We start from the raw sequence: 13,442 nt of genomic DNA on the forward strand, positions 1-13,442 counted from the left end.
CAACAAAAAGAAATGAAGTACTGATATATGCTAGAACATGGATGAATCCTGAAAACATGCTAGGTAAAAAAGCCCATCAAAAGGGACCACATATTGTATAATTACGTGTCTATGAAATGTCCAGAATATTAGGTTGCCTAGGCCTGAAGGAATGAGGAGATTGGGGAAAGGTTCTAAAGGGCGCAGGAATAGGGGAGTGGGGTTCTTTTGAGCGTAAGGAAAATGTTCTTAGATTGATTGTGGTGATGAAGTACAACTGTGAATATACTAAAAGCCACTTGTATGCTTTAAATGAGAAATTCATGGTATGTGAATTATATCTCAATAAAGCTGTTTAAAAAAAAAACAAAGAGCTCTGCCAAAATTTTTATTTGAAGGCTTGATATAAGTAGTAATCTATGTCTGTGACCAGAATGTATGGCATTAAAAACCACTTCATTAAAGACTTTCAGCCCTAGCTGGTGTGGCTCGGTGGATTGAATGCCAGCCTGTGAATTGAAAGGTCACTAAGTTTGATTCCCGAACACGGAACATGCCTGGGTTGCAGGCCAGATCCCGGGTTAGGGGCGTTCCAGAGGCAACAGATCCATGTATCTCTCACACATTGCTATTTCTCTCCCTTCCTTCCCACTGCCCTTCCCCTCTCTAAAAGTAAATAAATAAAATCTTTTTTTTTAAAAAAGACTTTTACAACCTTTTATTAAAACATCTGCTAAAGCTAAACCCAGTTGATAATCTTATATCCGTCTAATAAAGATTCCTAAACAAAAACTATGATATAGAGAAGAAACTGCCAGAAATTTCAGCCCAATACTGAACTATTATTAGGTAAGGGTGGGTGAGTGAGAGAGAACACCCTTTAAAACTAGTCAACCCTAACTCCCCCACTCGCAAGGCTCATTTAGGGGTCATCTCTCCCCAGGAGCCTTCTCTGAACTCTCAAATTAGGCTAAATGTCCTCCTTTGAGTTCCCATAGTACTTCACACACACCCCATCCCTAACATTTCGAGACAAACTATTGTTCTCCTCCATTAAATTATGAAACCATATTGCAATCCCCTCTGTATCCCTAGCACCTACCAATAGTGCCAGCACCCAAAAAGGTTGCAACAAAAATTGTGCGTGTGAATTTGGATCTGTCTGTCTTGTGTAAGCCTGTTTTCTACTTATTGAATAGGAATTCTACCAATGACCATACCTAACTCATACTGATGAAACATGAGAAACAAAGGAAATATATGTAAAATCACTTGAAAAAAAGTGATGCAGTATATATACATGGTCTTCTATTATTATAAAGTACCTGTATAAAACATTAGTTATTATTTGGGGGCCACTCTATGTACCTTTATTTTTTAGATTTTTATTTATTTATTCTTAAGAGAGACGGGGAATGGAGGGAGAACAATAGGGAGAGAAACATCACTGTGTGGTTGCCTCTCGCGCCCTCAACCAGGAACAGGCCTGCAACCCAGGTTTGTGCCCTGAATGGGAATTGAACACTTTAGTTCACAGGCCAGTGCTCAATCCACTGAGCCACACCAGCCAGGACTGTACCTTCATTTTATTACAGGAACATCTTCTTTGGAAATGAAGGCTCTAATATGGCATGAGGGGGTAGGAATGCCCTAGACAAAAACTGAAAGTCTAAATTAATTCTTTCCACTACATGCCCTTCTGTCAGCTTTTACATGCAAAATAGAAAGCATTTTTTACTTCAACAACAATTAATGCTAAATTACTTAGTGCAATAACAAAGAATACAACTGCTGTACAGGCTTACTTTACAGCCCACTTTCTTGTCTCTATGTTCTGAAATGACTCAGAACCACAGGCTAAAACTGATATTTTTTAAAAAAAGAAGAGAAAAAGATACTCATGACCTGAATGTTGCCTCCACACCTCATAAATACAGCACCTTCTGCTGCTAAAAACGTTTATGCATTCAAGAGCCCTATGTGTTCTTAACAGAAACCATACTCAAGCAGCTGAATTTAGAACATGCTGACCTTGAGCAAATCAATGCCCTTAGCATGTACTTCTGGTTTATATCACCACAGGAGCTAGACAGCCTCACCATCTATAGTCGTCAACAATTTCTGGCCGCTGTCCCCCGTCTATTTTAAGATATCCCTACTACATTTCTGTGTTGTACAGTTCAAAGAAATAAAATAACACGTGAACCTGTGTTTAAACTCAAATCATTTACCTTGGAACCTGGGGTATGTGTGTTCCTACTGTGATTAGCTCAAAAATATTTAATTTGGTAAGTTTCCAATTCCCACTTTTATTTTTTAAATACAACATATTTTTAAAACAAAGAATAAAAAAATCAAGGATAAGACACTTTAATTTATTGCCCAATCAGATTTATAAGTAACCTCACTCATAAACTAAGCCAGATTAGCAATATTTTTAAATACAAACTGCAAAACACATTGAAAAAAATACTAGTCACCCGCTATTTTCATGCAAAATTACACTACATATTAAAACAATATCTAAGGACTATACTACATTTTCAGCAAATTTCCTTAATATTTACTAACTCTTCTAACTATTGGATCTAACTGAAGTAAAGTGCAATTTAAATTGTTTTTATCAACCAACATCAGGCAACATCAACCAAACTCTTAGCACTAGACTTTGTTTACAAATAAACACCTCATTTTTTTTCTAATTCTAAATACAGAAACTGTAATTTAGCACAGCAATTGTATAGCTTCCAAAATTCAGGCAGATTATTTACTTAAAAATTTTATATAAAAACAAATTAGAAACTACTAATTATACTTAGCAATTATTCATAGCTTTTTTTTTTCCATTGCCAACAGAGGCTAATATTTCTGCAAAGGCCTAAGGCTAGCAGAAACCATTACCATAAAATATTTAGGACTTGAGATTGCTTTTTAAAGGATTTTCTTTACTCTTCTTGAAACACTTTATAAACAGATAATGTCAAGTATAAAAATTAAAAGCCTTTTCTTTTTTACTCTGACCCAGAAGATTTCAAACAAAGAAAAGGAATCTAGGTATCACATGGACTAAATCTGATATGCAAAATAATGCAGGACTCAAATAAAATGAAGTCATTTACTAACAAATGAACTAAATATAGAGCCCAAGCAGTTGGAGCCTGGGGGCTTACATAATACGCTAGCTGACTATTAAAAGCTCTTAAGACAGAATCCATAAAGGGAAGAAAATAAAAACTATTCTTCACATGCTGTTAAATAAGATTTAAAAATAATGTGTCCAGAAAAAAAATTAACTAAAAGCTAATCTTATATTCCACTAAATTTTAAAAAAAAGTTTATCAGGGGAACAAAGAATCATATAAATCTAATTATATGAGATATTAAGACTAACTACACTGACCCAGCTATAACTTCAATCGCATTCTTAAAGCACATTTTTATACCCCACTCCACTATTTTTCATGTTTTATGTCTTTTTTTGTATCTCCTGATTATTTATTGCATCGTTAATTTTGCCACTGTTGTTTTAACCTTCCTGTTAACTTTTTAAGTGATTGATGCACTGTGACTCTTGTACATTTGCTTTTACCAGTGGGATTTTTTTTTTTTTTCCTTTACTGTATTTCCTTATTTCTGACTATGATCTTTTCTTTTGTGCACAAAGACCCTCTAACATTTCCTGTAAGTCTAGTTTAGTGGTAGTGAATTCCTTTAGTTTTTGCTAGTCTGGGAAACTATCTCTTTCAATTCTAAATAACTTTGCTGGATAAAGTATTTGTAGATTTCTTCCTTTGAGCACTTCAAATATTTCCCACCATTCCCTTCTGGCCTGTAAAGCTGCTTCTGAGAAATCAGCTGATAGCTTTATAGGGCTTCCCTTGTGTGTGACTTGCTTTTTCATTCTTGCTGTCGTTAAGATTGACTCTATCCTTAACTTTTGTCATTTTCATTGAATATATCTGGGTGTGGGTCTCTTGGGGTTCATCTTTTTTGGAACTCTCTGTGTTTCCTGGACCCGAATGTATGTTTCCTTCCCTAGATTAGGAAAATTTTCAGTTATTATTTCTTCAAATACTCTTTCTTCCCCTTTCTCTCTTTCTGGAATCCCTATGATACAAATGTTAGGATGCTCCACCTTATCCTAGAGAACTCCTATACTATCCTCATTATTTGAAATACTTTTTTGATTTTGCTGTTCTGATTGGGTGATTTCCACTATTCTATCATCCAGATTGCTAATCCATTCTTCTGTGTTAACTAATCTGCTATCAATTCCTTTGAATGTATTTTTAATTTCAGCCATTGTATTTTTCATCTTTAATTGGTTCCTTTTTTACATTTTCTACCTCTTTGTTCAAGTGTTCTCTGAGCTCCTCAACTGTATTCTCATGTTTGTTGGGCAGCCTTATGACTGTTCCTTTGAATTTTGTATCAAGCAATTATTTATCTTTGCTCAATTAAGGGTTTTCTCTGGAGTTTTTCCTTATTCCTTCATTTGAGGCACAGTCTTCAGTCTCCCCATTTTACTTGTTCCTATGAGTTGGATACAATAGCTATCTCTTTCAGTCTTAAAAGAGGTTTCCGAGTTGCCCAAGTATGGAATAGTTTCAGTGGGCTGCTTGTAGTGGGAGCAGGTATGTGCGGTGTCTGGTCTGTCACCTGGCCTGGAGAGGGGGGTTTGGGTGGGGGTAGCCTGGTGAGCGCTTGCTTCCTTGCCCTTCTCATCTGGGTGGGGATGTCTGATGAAAGCAGGGCTGCTTCATGCACACTTGGGGTACTTTATCAAATTAACCATCTAGGATCCCAGCAGGGTCTGGGCAGGGTTGCTCTGCAAGCTTCCACATCAGGGTCCCACCAGGTTCTCCCCTCTCCTGTTGGCGCAAGCACACCTTTGTGCACACACTTCAGCCTTTTGCTAGTTCAGCTCCCTTGCCAGGCAGTTCGGCTCCTTGCATGCTTGGCCACACCCCACTCACTCCACAGGCAGCCCAGGGCAGGTTGCCTGGTTGCTTAAAGTATCTAGTCAGGGCAGGGCCTAGGCAAGGCCTAGGCAGGGTCACTCTGCATGCCTGCATCTCAATGCCCTACCAGCACCGCCCTTTCTCTGACTGAGACGGGCTTGCACGAGCACACACAACAGCACTTTGGTATTTCTGCCCCTCTGTCTGTGGTGCAACAGTGAGCTCGGCCAGACTCCTCCTCTCACTGCCCATGGCAGCCCTGCCTGAGTGCCCTGTTGCTCTGCCTGCAGTAAGAATAAGGTCTGGGTGGGGCAGCTCTGCCTGCCTTCCTAGCCCCTCCCTTTCTCCAGGTGGGGCATCCTCACTTGTGTGCACAGGCGTACCTTGGTAGGTCTGAACTCTCTCTGGGCTGGACAGGCAGGGAGTGATGCTCCTGCACATGTGCACACACAGCAGCACCCCTCTCACTGTGTACAGACCTGTCCTGCCTGTGGGCCCTGATGCTTTAATTGTCTGCAGGGAAGGGTCTGGGCAGGGCTGGTCTGCATGCCTGCCCAGCCCCATCCTTCCTCCAGGGGTCGCAGCCTTACATGAGCACACTCTCTGTGGCAGGGGCAGGAGCTCCTGCAGTGTGCGCACAGCAGCACACCATTCACTCAGGACAGGGCAGCCCAGAGGATGGCTACCACAAACTTTCTCTAACTCCCCACTTTCTTTGGGCTGGGCAGCCCTACTTGTGCATGCACCCTGCTGTGCCTGCTGATCAATCTCCAGAAGGGGCCCCTTGTGTACACACTATGGCGCTCTCCTCTTTCTGCTGGGTTTACCTCCAGTATGACTGGCTGGCGATGTGCTTTTTAGTGTCACAGAGGTCTGCCAGAGAACCTGGACGGAGTGCCCACTTACTATCCAGGTTCAGGGGAACCGTAAATAACGGTGCACTCCACTTCCTCTGCTGGGTTTGCGCCCCCGGCTCCCAGAGGGCTCTTGTGGTTCCCCAACCCTATCCATGCAGTCACTCAATCTTGCTTATTGTGCAGAGGCTGTTCAGTTAGCTCACAACTGTCTCTCAGGAGGATTTGCTCTAAACATAGGTGTACATTTGATGTATTCTTGTGAAGGAGCCAGCACAGCGTCCACCTACACTGCCGTCTTGGACAAACTCCTGGAGCTGATTTTTGCAGTAGCTAACTAATTTCTCTTTTATCTTGTTCTAGGTACTACAGTGCATATTTGCAAGAAGCTAAATAGTGTTCGAGGATAGTGCAAAGGCAGATCTAACACCCAAAAATAAATACCCCTTGCTGGGCCTAAATTAATAATCTTCATGTTCTAACAATTTCTAACAATAAACTGCATGTTCTTATCTAGCTACTAACTTATTCATGGTCAATATTGACAGAACCTATAGGTTCCCATTGTGCTGGGACTCATGGGGCTCTAAAGTATACCAAGACCATAATAAATTCATTCAGGCTGATGTGAAAAAAATTTCTCAAAATTATAAAACTACAAATTCAAATCATTTACATACACAAGAAGATATATTGAATCTTGGTAATTACTGGCTAGCCCAGAAGAATATCTGTTGTAATTGAGGTATTTTATTAACTGTGACATTGTAGCACTTTATCAACATGGAAATTATTTTCTTCTTTAAATTCCCTCCATAGCACTAACACCAAAATAGCATATAGGTAGAAAGAACATAATAAAGCTTCTTATGAAAAAGTGGCCTGAACATTCATGGCAGCCACAGAAATGTGTTTGAATCTTAAAAATATTTCATTAATATAATTTTTTGAATTCTTATATATAATTTTTCTAAATGTTATATCTGATTGTTTTTATTTTATTTTTAAAGATTTTATTTATTTATTCTTAGAGAGAGGGGAGGGGAGGGAGAAAGGGAAAGAAACATCTATGTGTGGTTGTCTCTTGTTTGTCCCCAACTGGGGACTGGTCCCACAACCTAGGCATGTGCCCTGACTAGGAATCAAGCCTGTGACACTGGTTTGCAGGCTGGTGCTCAATGCACTGAACCACACCAGTCAGGGTGATTGTTTTTAATAAACTAATTCTTTTTTTATTATTGATTTTAGAGAGAGAAAAGAAACATCAACGTGAGACAGAAACATTGATCAGCTGCTTCACATACACACCTCAACCAGGGGCTGAATCTGCAACCTATTGGAGTATGGGACAATGCTCCAACCAACTGAGCCACTTGGTCCAGGCAGTAAACTGGTTCTCTCAAGTGCTGAAATGCTCAAAGAGATATACAAAATGTACTATACTATAAAACCTTTTCCAATATATTAAAATTTCTATGTGATCGTCATTCCTTCAGGTCTTCTATTAAAAAAAATAACGAAGCCCTGGCTGCTGTGGCTCAGTGGATTGAGCACCAGCCTTTGAACCAAAGGGTCGTTGGTTTGATTCCCAATCAGGGCACATGCCTGGGTTGCAGGCCAGGTCCCCAGTTAGGGGCACACGAGAGGCAAACACACATTGATGTTTCTCACCTTTTCTTTCTCCCTCCCTTCCCCTCTCTCTAAAAATAAAATAAGTAAAATCTTTAAAAAAAAAATAACAAAATGTCTTTACCACCGACCTTTGCAGTAAAAATTATTATCCTGCTTGGGCAGAGTTTATGACTAAATTTTAAAAATCTTTTTAAAACCTCAAACCTAAACTGATCTTGTCTTGATTTCTTTATCTAAGCAGTCTTTTTTCATCACACACACACAAAATTATTTCAGTTAGCATAAATTCAACATTTATTTAATAATCAAAAGTTACTGTCACCTACCTGTAGTACCGAGATTGTAAATATGTTGAACAAACAGTCTTGGATACATGACTGGCCGACCCAAAGTCTATTACTTTAACCCTGTAAGGCTGCCGAACAGGATCCACCAACATAATATTCTCTGGCTTGAGGTCAGCATGAATTAAACCAAGACTTTTCAATTTTTTCAGTGCAGTGGCCACTTGTTGAAGAATGGGTCGAATTACTTTTAGTGGCAGGGGACTGAATTTATTTTGTTTCAGAAAGTCATACAAGTTTTGTTCCAGCATCTCAAAGACTAAACAAGTATGGTTACGGTGCTGAAAGCATTCATAAGCGCGTACGAAGTTGTACTCATCAGCATTTTCAGTACTGAGTCTTGCTAATATGCTCACTTCTATTTGACCTTGACGTGCATAAGAAGGATGATTCTTCAAAATTTTGATTGCTACAATTTCATTTGTCCCTCTTTTCCAGCATTTGACTACCTGGCCAAAAGTGCCTCGACCAAGAAAATCAAGAACTTCGTAAGTATTTTTCATGGAGCATAAAACTTCATGCTGTACTAACTGATAGTCACCTTCTCCAGTGGTACAATTCTGTTTTGTTCCTGTGGTAGTCGTCACAACTGTCACTGGATTTCCCATGTTGGTTTGCAACATTGCAGGAAGTATGGACAATTCATCAACAATCTGCATTGCGCTGCTATGATTATCCAACTCCTCACTCTTGCGCTTCAATCCACATCGCTGAGGACCTCCTAGGAAATGCAACCTGTGTCTCCACGCCCGGATCTGAGGTGCCTCTACTTGAGCTTGCTGCTCCTGAGCTGCTATTACCTTTGTAGCACCCACAGCGTTTTTTAAAACGACAGCACTTGTCTGCAACGAAAAGCTGTGTCCTCGAGGTCTGTTAAATGCTATCTTTGTCTGAAAAGCACTATCCTTCGTGAGAGGATGAGAATTTCCAATGCTCCTACCATTCACATAGGTCCGTGGATAGTTTCTTTCCTGGAATACACAACTGCTTGGCTCTACTTTGAGTTTCTTCACACTACAAAAGGCACTTGACTGAGTTTGATAAACAAATGGTGGGTAGACCAAGACTTGTGAGGCCATACCTGCAAGAGAAAGAGAAAAAGGACATATTCACTACAAATAAATTTAATTTTACATTTCATGAAGAAAACTGTACAGGATCAAATCCCTAATTTATAAAAACCATTAAATTCCATCAAGATTTTTTTCCCTTGTAGTAGATAAGCATTTTCAATAGCTCTACTTTAGTTAGTTGTGCTTCAGCTATTATGAGTCACTTCTGTTACGCACACCCATAGCAATAGATCCAGAAAGACAAATGATGTAACTCACAGGTAAGAATTTCTAAAACAGCTATTATAAAAATATTCAGGGATTAAACAAAAGCATAAACACAAATAGGAGAGACTTGAAAAGCATTTTCAAAAAGGAACTGGTGAGCATGGAGAACCCTGAATACCATACATAGATGGTAAGAAAGTAACTTGGCAATACCTAACAAAATTGCAAATGGTTAAGTTCTCTCACCTAGAATCAGGCAACTCATTTACAGTTAGTACCAGAATATTCGTGCAGCACTGTGTAAAGCAACACAATATTGGAAACAGAATAAAAAAGGATTTAATAAAATAATAAAAAATAATTAAAAGGCACTGGGTTAGATACACTTTGATCAATAAACCAAATATAATCTTCAGAAAGAATGAATTCAATCTCTTTACCCTATTATGGCCTGATTCTGAAGGTAGTATTATGTGAAAAAAAGCAAGATTCAGAAAAATGTGTACTTTAGATATTTATTGTCATGTATGTTTAATTTAAAAAGATGACTTACCAGGTGTATACATTTAAATATACGTTGAATATCTATACATACATTAAAAAGTATAGTTTTTTTGCCTTAGAAGAGAGCAACAGGAATGTTGGGGGCAATGAGAAAGATTTGCTATTCACTGTACATACTTTTTACCACTTTAATTGTCATTATGTATATGTATTCGTCGTCGGCAGCCGTCCGTCTCGAGAGACGATGGTGTAGCTTCTTAAGAGTCTATCTGCACCGCCGAGAATGGCTGTGCAGTCCGACTCGGGAGTGACACGGTATCTGTCTCCTCCCGTGTTGAATCGACATCTTGCGATGACGCTGGAGTGTCCTCTCCAGTGGAGATGAAGCTACAGAGCCTGGGCGGGGTGATATGGAGGGTCTGCTGTTGCCCATGCAGCAGACCCCCCCTCTCTTCGCAGCTGAAGGGTCCAAGGGAAAGACGGAGTCAATACAGCTTGGCTTCAGGTGCGCCGCAGGAGTTGCCGGTGTTGACTACAACGTCAAACCGCCTTAGGGACTCCGGCTCCGGATTTTCTGTCGGGGTTTACTCCCTTAGCCTTTCCCCTAAAGAGGTATGCCGCAAGGCAGTGGAGGTTTTTTGGAGTCAGAGTTTTCCTTCTCTGATGTGCCGTGACTGGAAGATCGAACCAGCGACACTTAGCTCGCAGGCCGACGCTCAATCCACTGAGCCAAACCAGCCCCCTATGTATATGTATTACCTGTTCAAAAAGCTTTTTAATCATCTGGGGAATCTGTTAAAATACATACATTTCATATTTCGAGATAAAATAATATATCCAGGGTTTGCTTCAAAATAACAGAAGAGAAAATGGATAGGGATATCGATTAAATAAGGTTAGCAATAAATTTTTTCTTTACAGTAGCTTGATTATAAAAAGGAGCTCATTATATTATACTATCCTACCTACTTTTGAATATGTTGGCACTTTTCATTAATAAAAAGTTAAATAAACAAATATATATTTAAAACTCCATGCAGAGAGATTCTGATCCAGTAGGTCTGTGGTGAGTTCCAGGTATCTGTATGTGTACAAGCTCCCAAAGCCATTTAGAATGACACTAACATCTGAGAACCGGTGATCTAGTCTGTACAAAAACTCTAGGCAAATTCAAGTTCTACCAATTCAGAGCGCTCAAGTCTGAATAGTCAACACGAAGTCCTAGGGAAGAGAATGCATACCACTCCAGGCCAATCTTTGCCATGTTAAATCAAGGTGTTACGTGGACAACAGCTGAGAACAAGGTAAATGCCTAGAGATATTAAAGCAGCTATGACAATTTCTGAATCTTGCTGTTCCTACCTTTCCTTTCTCAACACGCCAAGCTAGAAGGCAAACAGTGAAACCAAAGGCTCCAACAAAGGCCAACTAAAGGAAGCTTAGAAAAAGCAATTACCCCTCACCAACCAATAACTAACCATTGCTCTGTGGGACCGATCTCAAAGGAGACTTCAGAAAATAAACAGATAGGAATGTCTCATAATATACATAGCACAAAAGAAGGGCGTGCGAGGTGGTGCTAGAGATAGTTGTTATAACAGACCCCCCCCAAAACAATTCTAAATTACTGATTAAGTTGACCACTGGGACTCCCTGACATATCCAGGAATTGAGTTGTTCCCTTTTCCCACCCTCCATCAGATAAACTCATGACCTGATAAGAGTTTCTGATAATGCATATTTTTTTAAAGATTGTATTTATTTATTTTTAGTGAGAGAGGAAGGGAGAGAGAAGGAGAGGGAGAGAAACATCAATGCACAGGAGAGATATCTATCAGTTGCCCCTTACATGTCCCTCAACTGGGGACATGGCCTGCAATCCAGGCATGTGCCCTGACCTGGAATCAAGCTGGCAACCTTTCCATTTGTGGGCTGATGCCCAATCCACTGAGCCACACCAGTCAGGGTTAATGGTGCACATTTACGGACCTTACAGAGCACAGTATTCCAAGCAGCTGATTAAGTCCATGGAGTCTGAAACATTCACTCAGTAAAATACTATTTCCTATTATTTTTCATAGCCATATATACTATCTTATACCTCTGCAGCTATGTTATTCATGACTTTGTCCTTTGTTCTTACCAACTAAGAAACTAAAGTGTTGAAATTCTACCCCTTTGTGAGCTGGGGTTGCCTATAAAAGACCCCTCAAATGATGGTGAAGACCCATTAAGGCAACCACTAAGCTTCCAATTCTCAAGCTTAATAATCTAAGGTACTTTAACTTTGATTAATGGGCCTATTTTTCCATTCCTCTAAAAAACTTTAAGGCCCATCTGAACTCTATTCAAATTCTTCACATCCTTTAACAATTACGAAAACAGTAATGTAATCAACGTCGACACCCACGAGCATGGGTGTGACTAACACGAACCATAATAAAAGTTTTTCTCATTACACATATTTCAGATCTTCTGAAAAAGGAGGAAGCAAAAATAGTGATATTTTACTACCTTACATTCATTAGCCAACATGGGAAGTCTAAATACTTTTCTGCCAAATTTGTACACATTCTGTTTGTAATCAGGTTCTTCTTTCAAATTAGCTGTGACAACACAAATAGATTTAAAGACAATAATGCCTTGCATTCCCTGTAATCAACTTTCTTCTTTTATTTGTTCAATTCTCCATTTTTACATCTTTTTTAATTAATTTGAGAGAAAATGAGAGAGAGAGAAGCAGAATTTGTTGTTCAACTCATTTATGCATTCACTGGTTGGATCTTATATGTGCCCTGACAGAGGATCAAACCTGCAACCTTGGCATATTGGGACAACACTCTAACCAACTGGGCTACCCCACTAGGGCCAATTCTCAATTTTTATTTTTATTTTTTTAAGGTTTTATTTATTTATTTTTAGAGAGAGGGGAAGAGAGGGAGAACGAGAGGGAGAGAAACACTGAGGCAAGAGAGGAACACTGATTGACTGCCTCTCACACATGCCCTGACCAGGAATGAACCCACAAAACAGGCATGTGCCCAAACTGGGAATTGAACCAGTGACCTTGCAGAACACCACCCCAAAAACTGAGCCATACCAATCAGGGCCAATTCTAAAGTTTCAATTTTTCTTTTGAAAAAATTATGGTGGAGCCCTGGCTGATGTGAATCAATGGTTTGAGCATCAGCCTGTAAACTGAAAGGTTGCTGGTTCCATTCCCAGTCAGGGCACATGCCTGGATTGCGAGCCAGGTCCCCAGTTCAGGATGTGCAAGAGGCAACCAATCGACCGATGCACATTGATGTTTCTCTTCCACTCTTTTTCCCTCCCTTCCCCTCTCTCTAAAAATAAATAAAAAATTTTAAAAATGTTTTTTAAAAGTATGGTAGATTAAATTTAGGTTTCCAGTCAAGATGGCGGCATAGTAAACATGTTACTCACATCCTCCCACAACCACATCAAAATTACAAATAAACTAGATAACAACAATCATTCAGAACCACCTGAAATATAACTGAATAGAAGTCCTACAACTAAGGATATAATGAGGAAGCCACATGGAGACTGTTAAGAGGGGCAGAGAGACAGAACTAGTTGGTCCCACACCCATGTGTAGCAGATAGATTGGGAGGGATGCCTCAGCTTCAGAAGTATACCCTCTGAGGAGTGAGGGGTCCCAACCCCACACCAGGCCCCCTAGCCCAGGGTTCCAGTGCAAAGAAGAGAAATCCCCATAACTTCTGGCTGTAAAACCAGTGAGAAGTATGGCTGAGTGAGACAATAGGCTGCTGGAGTCCTAGGCATTCCTCTTAAAGGACTTACTCTGCCTCACTTGCTCTAAGCTCTAGTACTAGAGGCTGTGACTAGCACCATCAATTTCTGGCT

At 39.8% G+C, this 13,442-nt stretch overlaps 1 protein-coding gene across 6 annotated transcripts in view; it reads right to left on the minus strand.

Annotated features, from left to right (window-relative positions):
• The window catches only part of HIPK3 (homeodomain interacting protein kinase 3), a 91,100-nt gene that overhangs the window by 56,644 nt on the left and 21,014 nt on the right, over nucleotides 1-13,442 (minus strand). For all 6 annotated transcript variants that reach the window (XM_090262875.1, XM_090262869.1, XM_090262871.1 and 3 more), the window contains one exon: nucleotides 7,753-8,851. In XM_090262875.1, coding sequence (XP_090119001.1) covers nucleotides 7,753-8,849 — 1,097 coding nt within the window. In that variant the 5' untranslated portion in view covers nucleotides 8,850-8,851. The remainder of the gene's footprint in view (nucleotides 1-7,752; nucleotides 8,852-13,442) is intronic.

This window comes from Furipterus horrens, unplaced genomic scaffold (assembly GCF_987537825.1).
Source record: "Furipterus horrens unplaced genomic scaffold, mFurHor1.1.pri manual_scaffold_2, whole genome shotgun sequence".
NCBI classification, from domain to species: Eukaryota; Metazoa; Chordata; class Mammalia; order Chiroptera; family Furipteridae; genus Furipterus; species Furipterus horrens.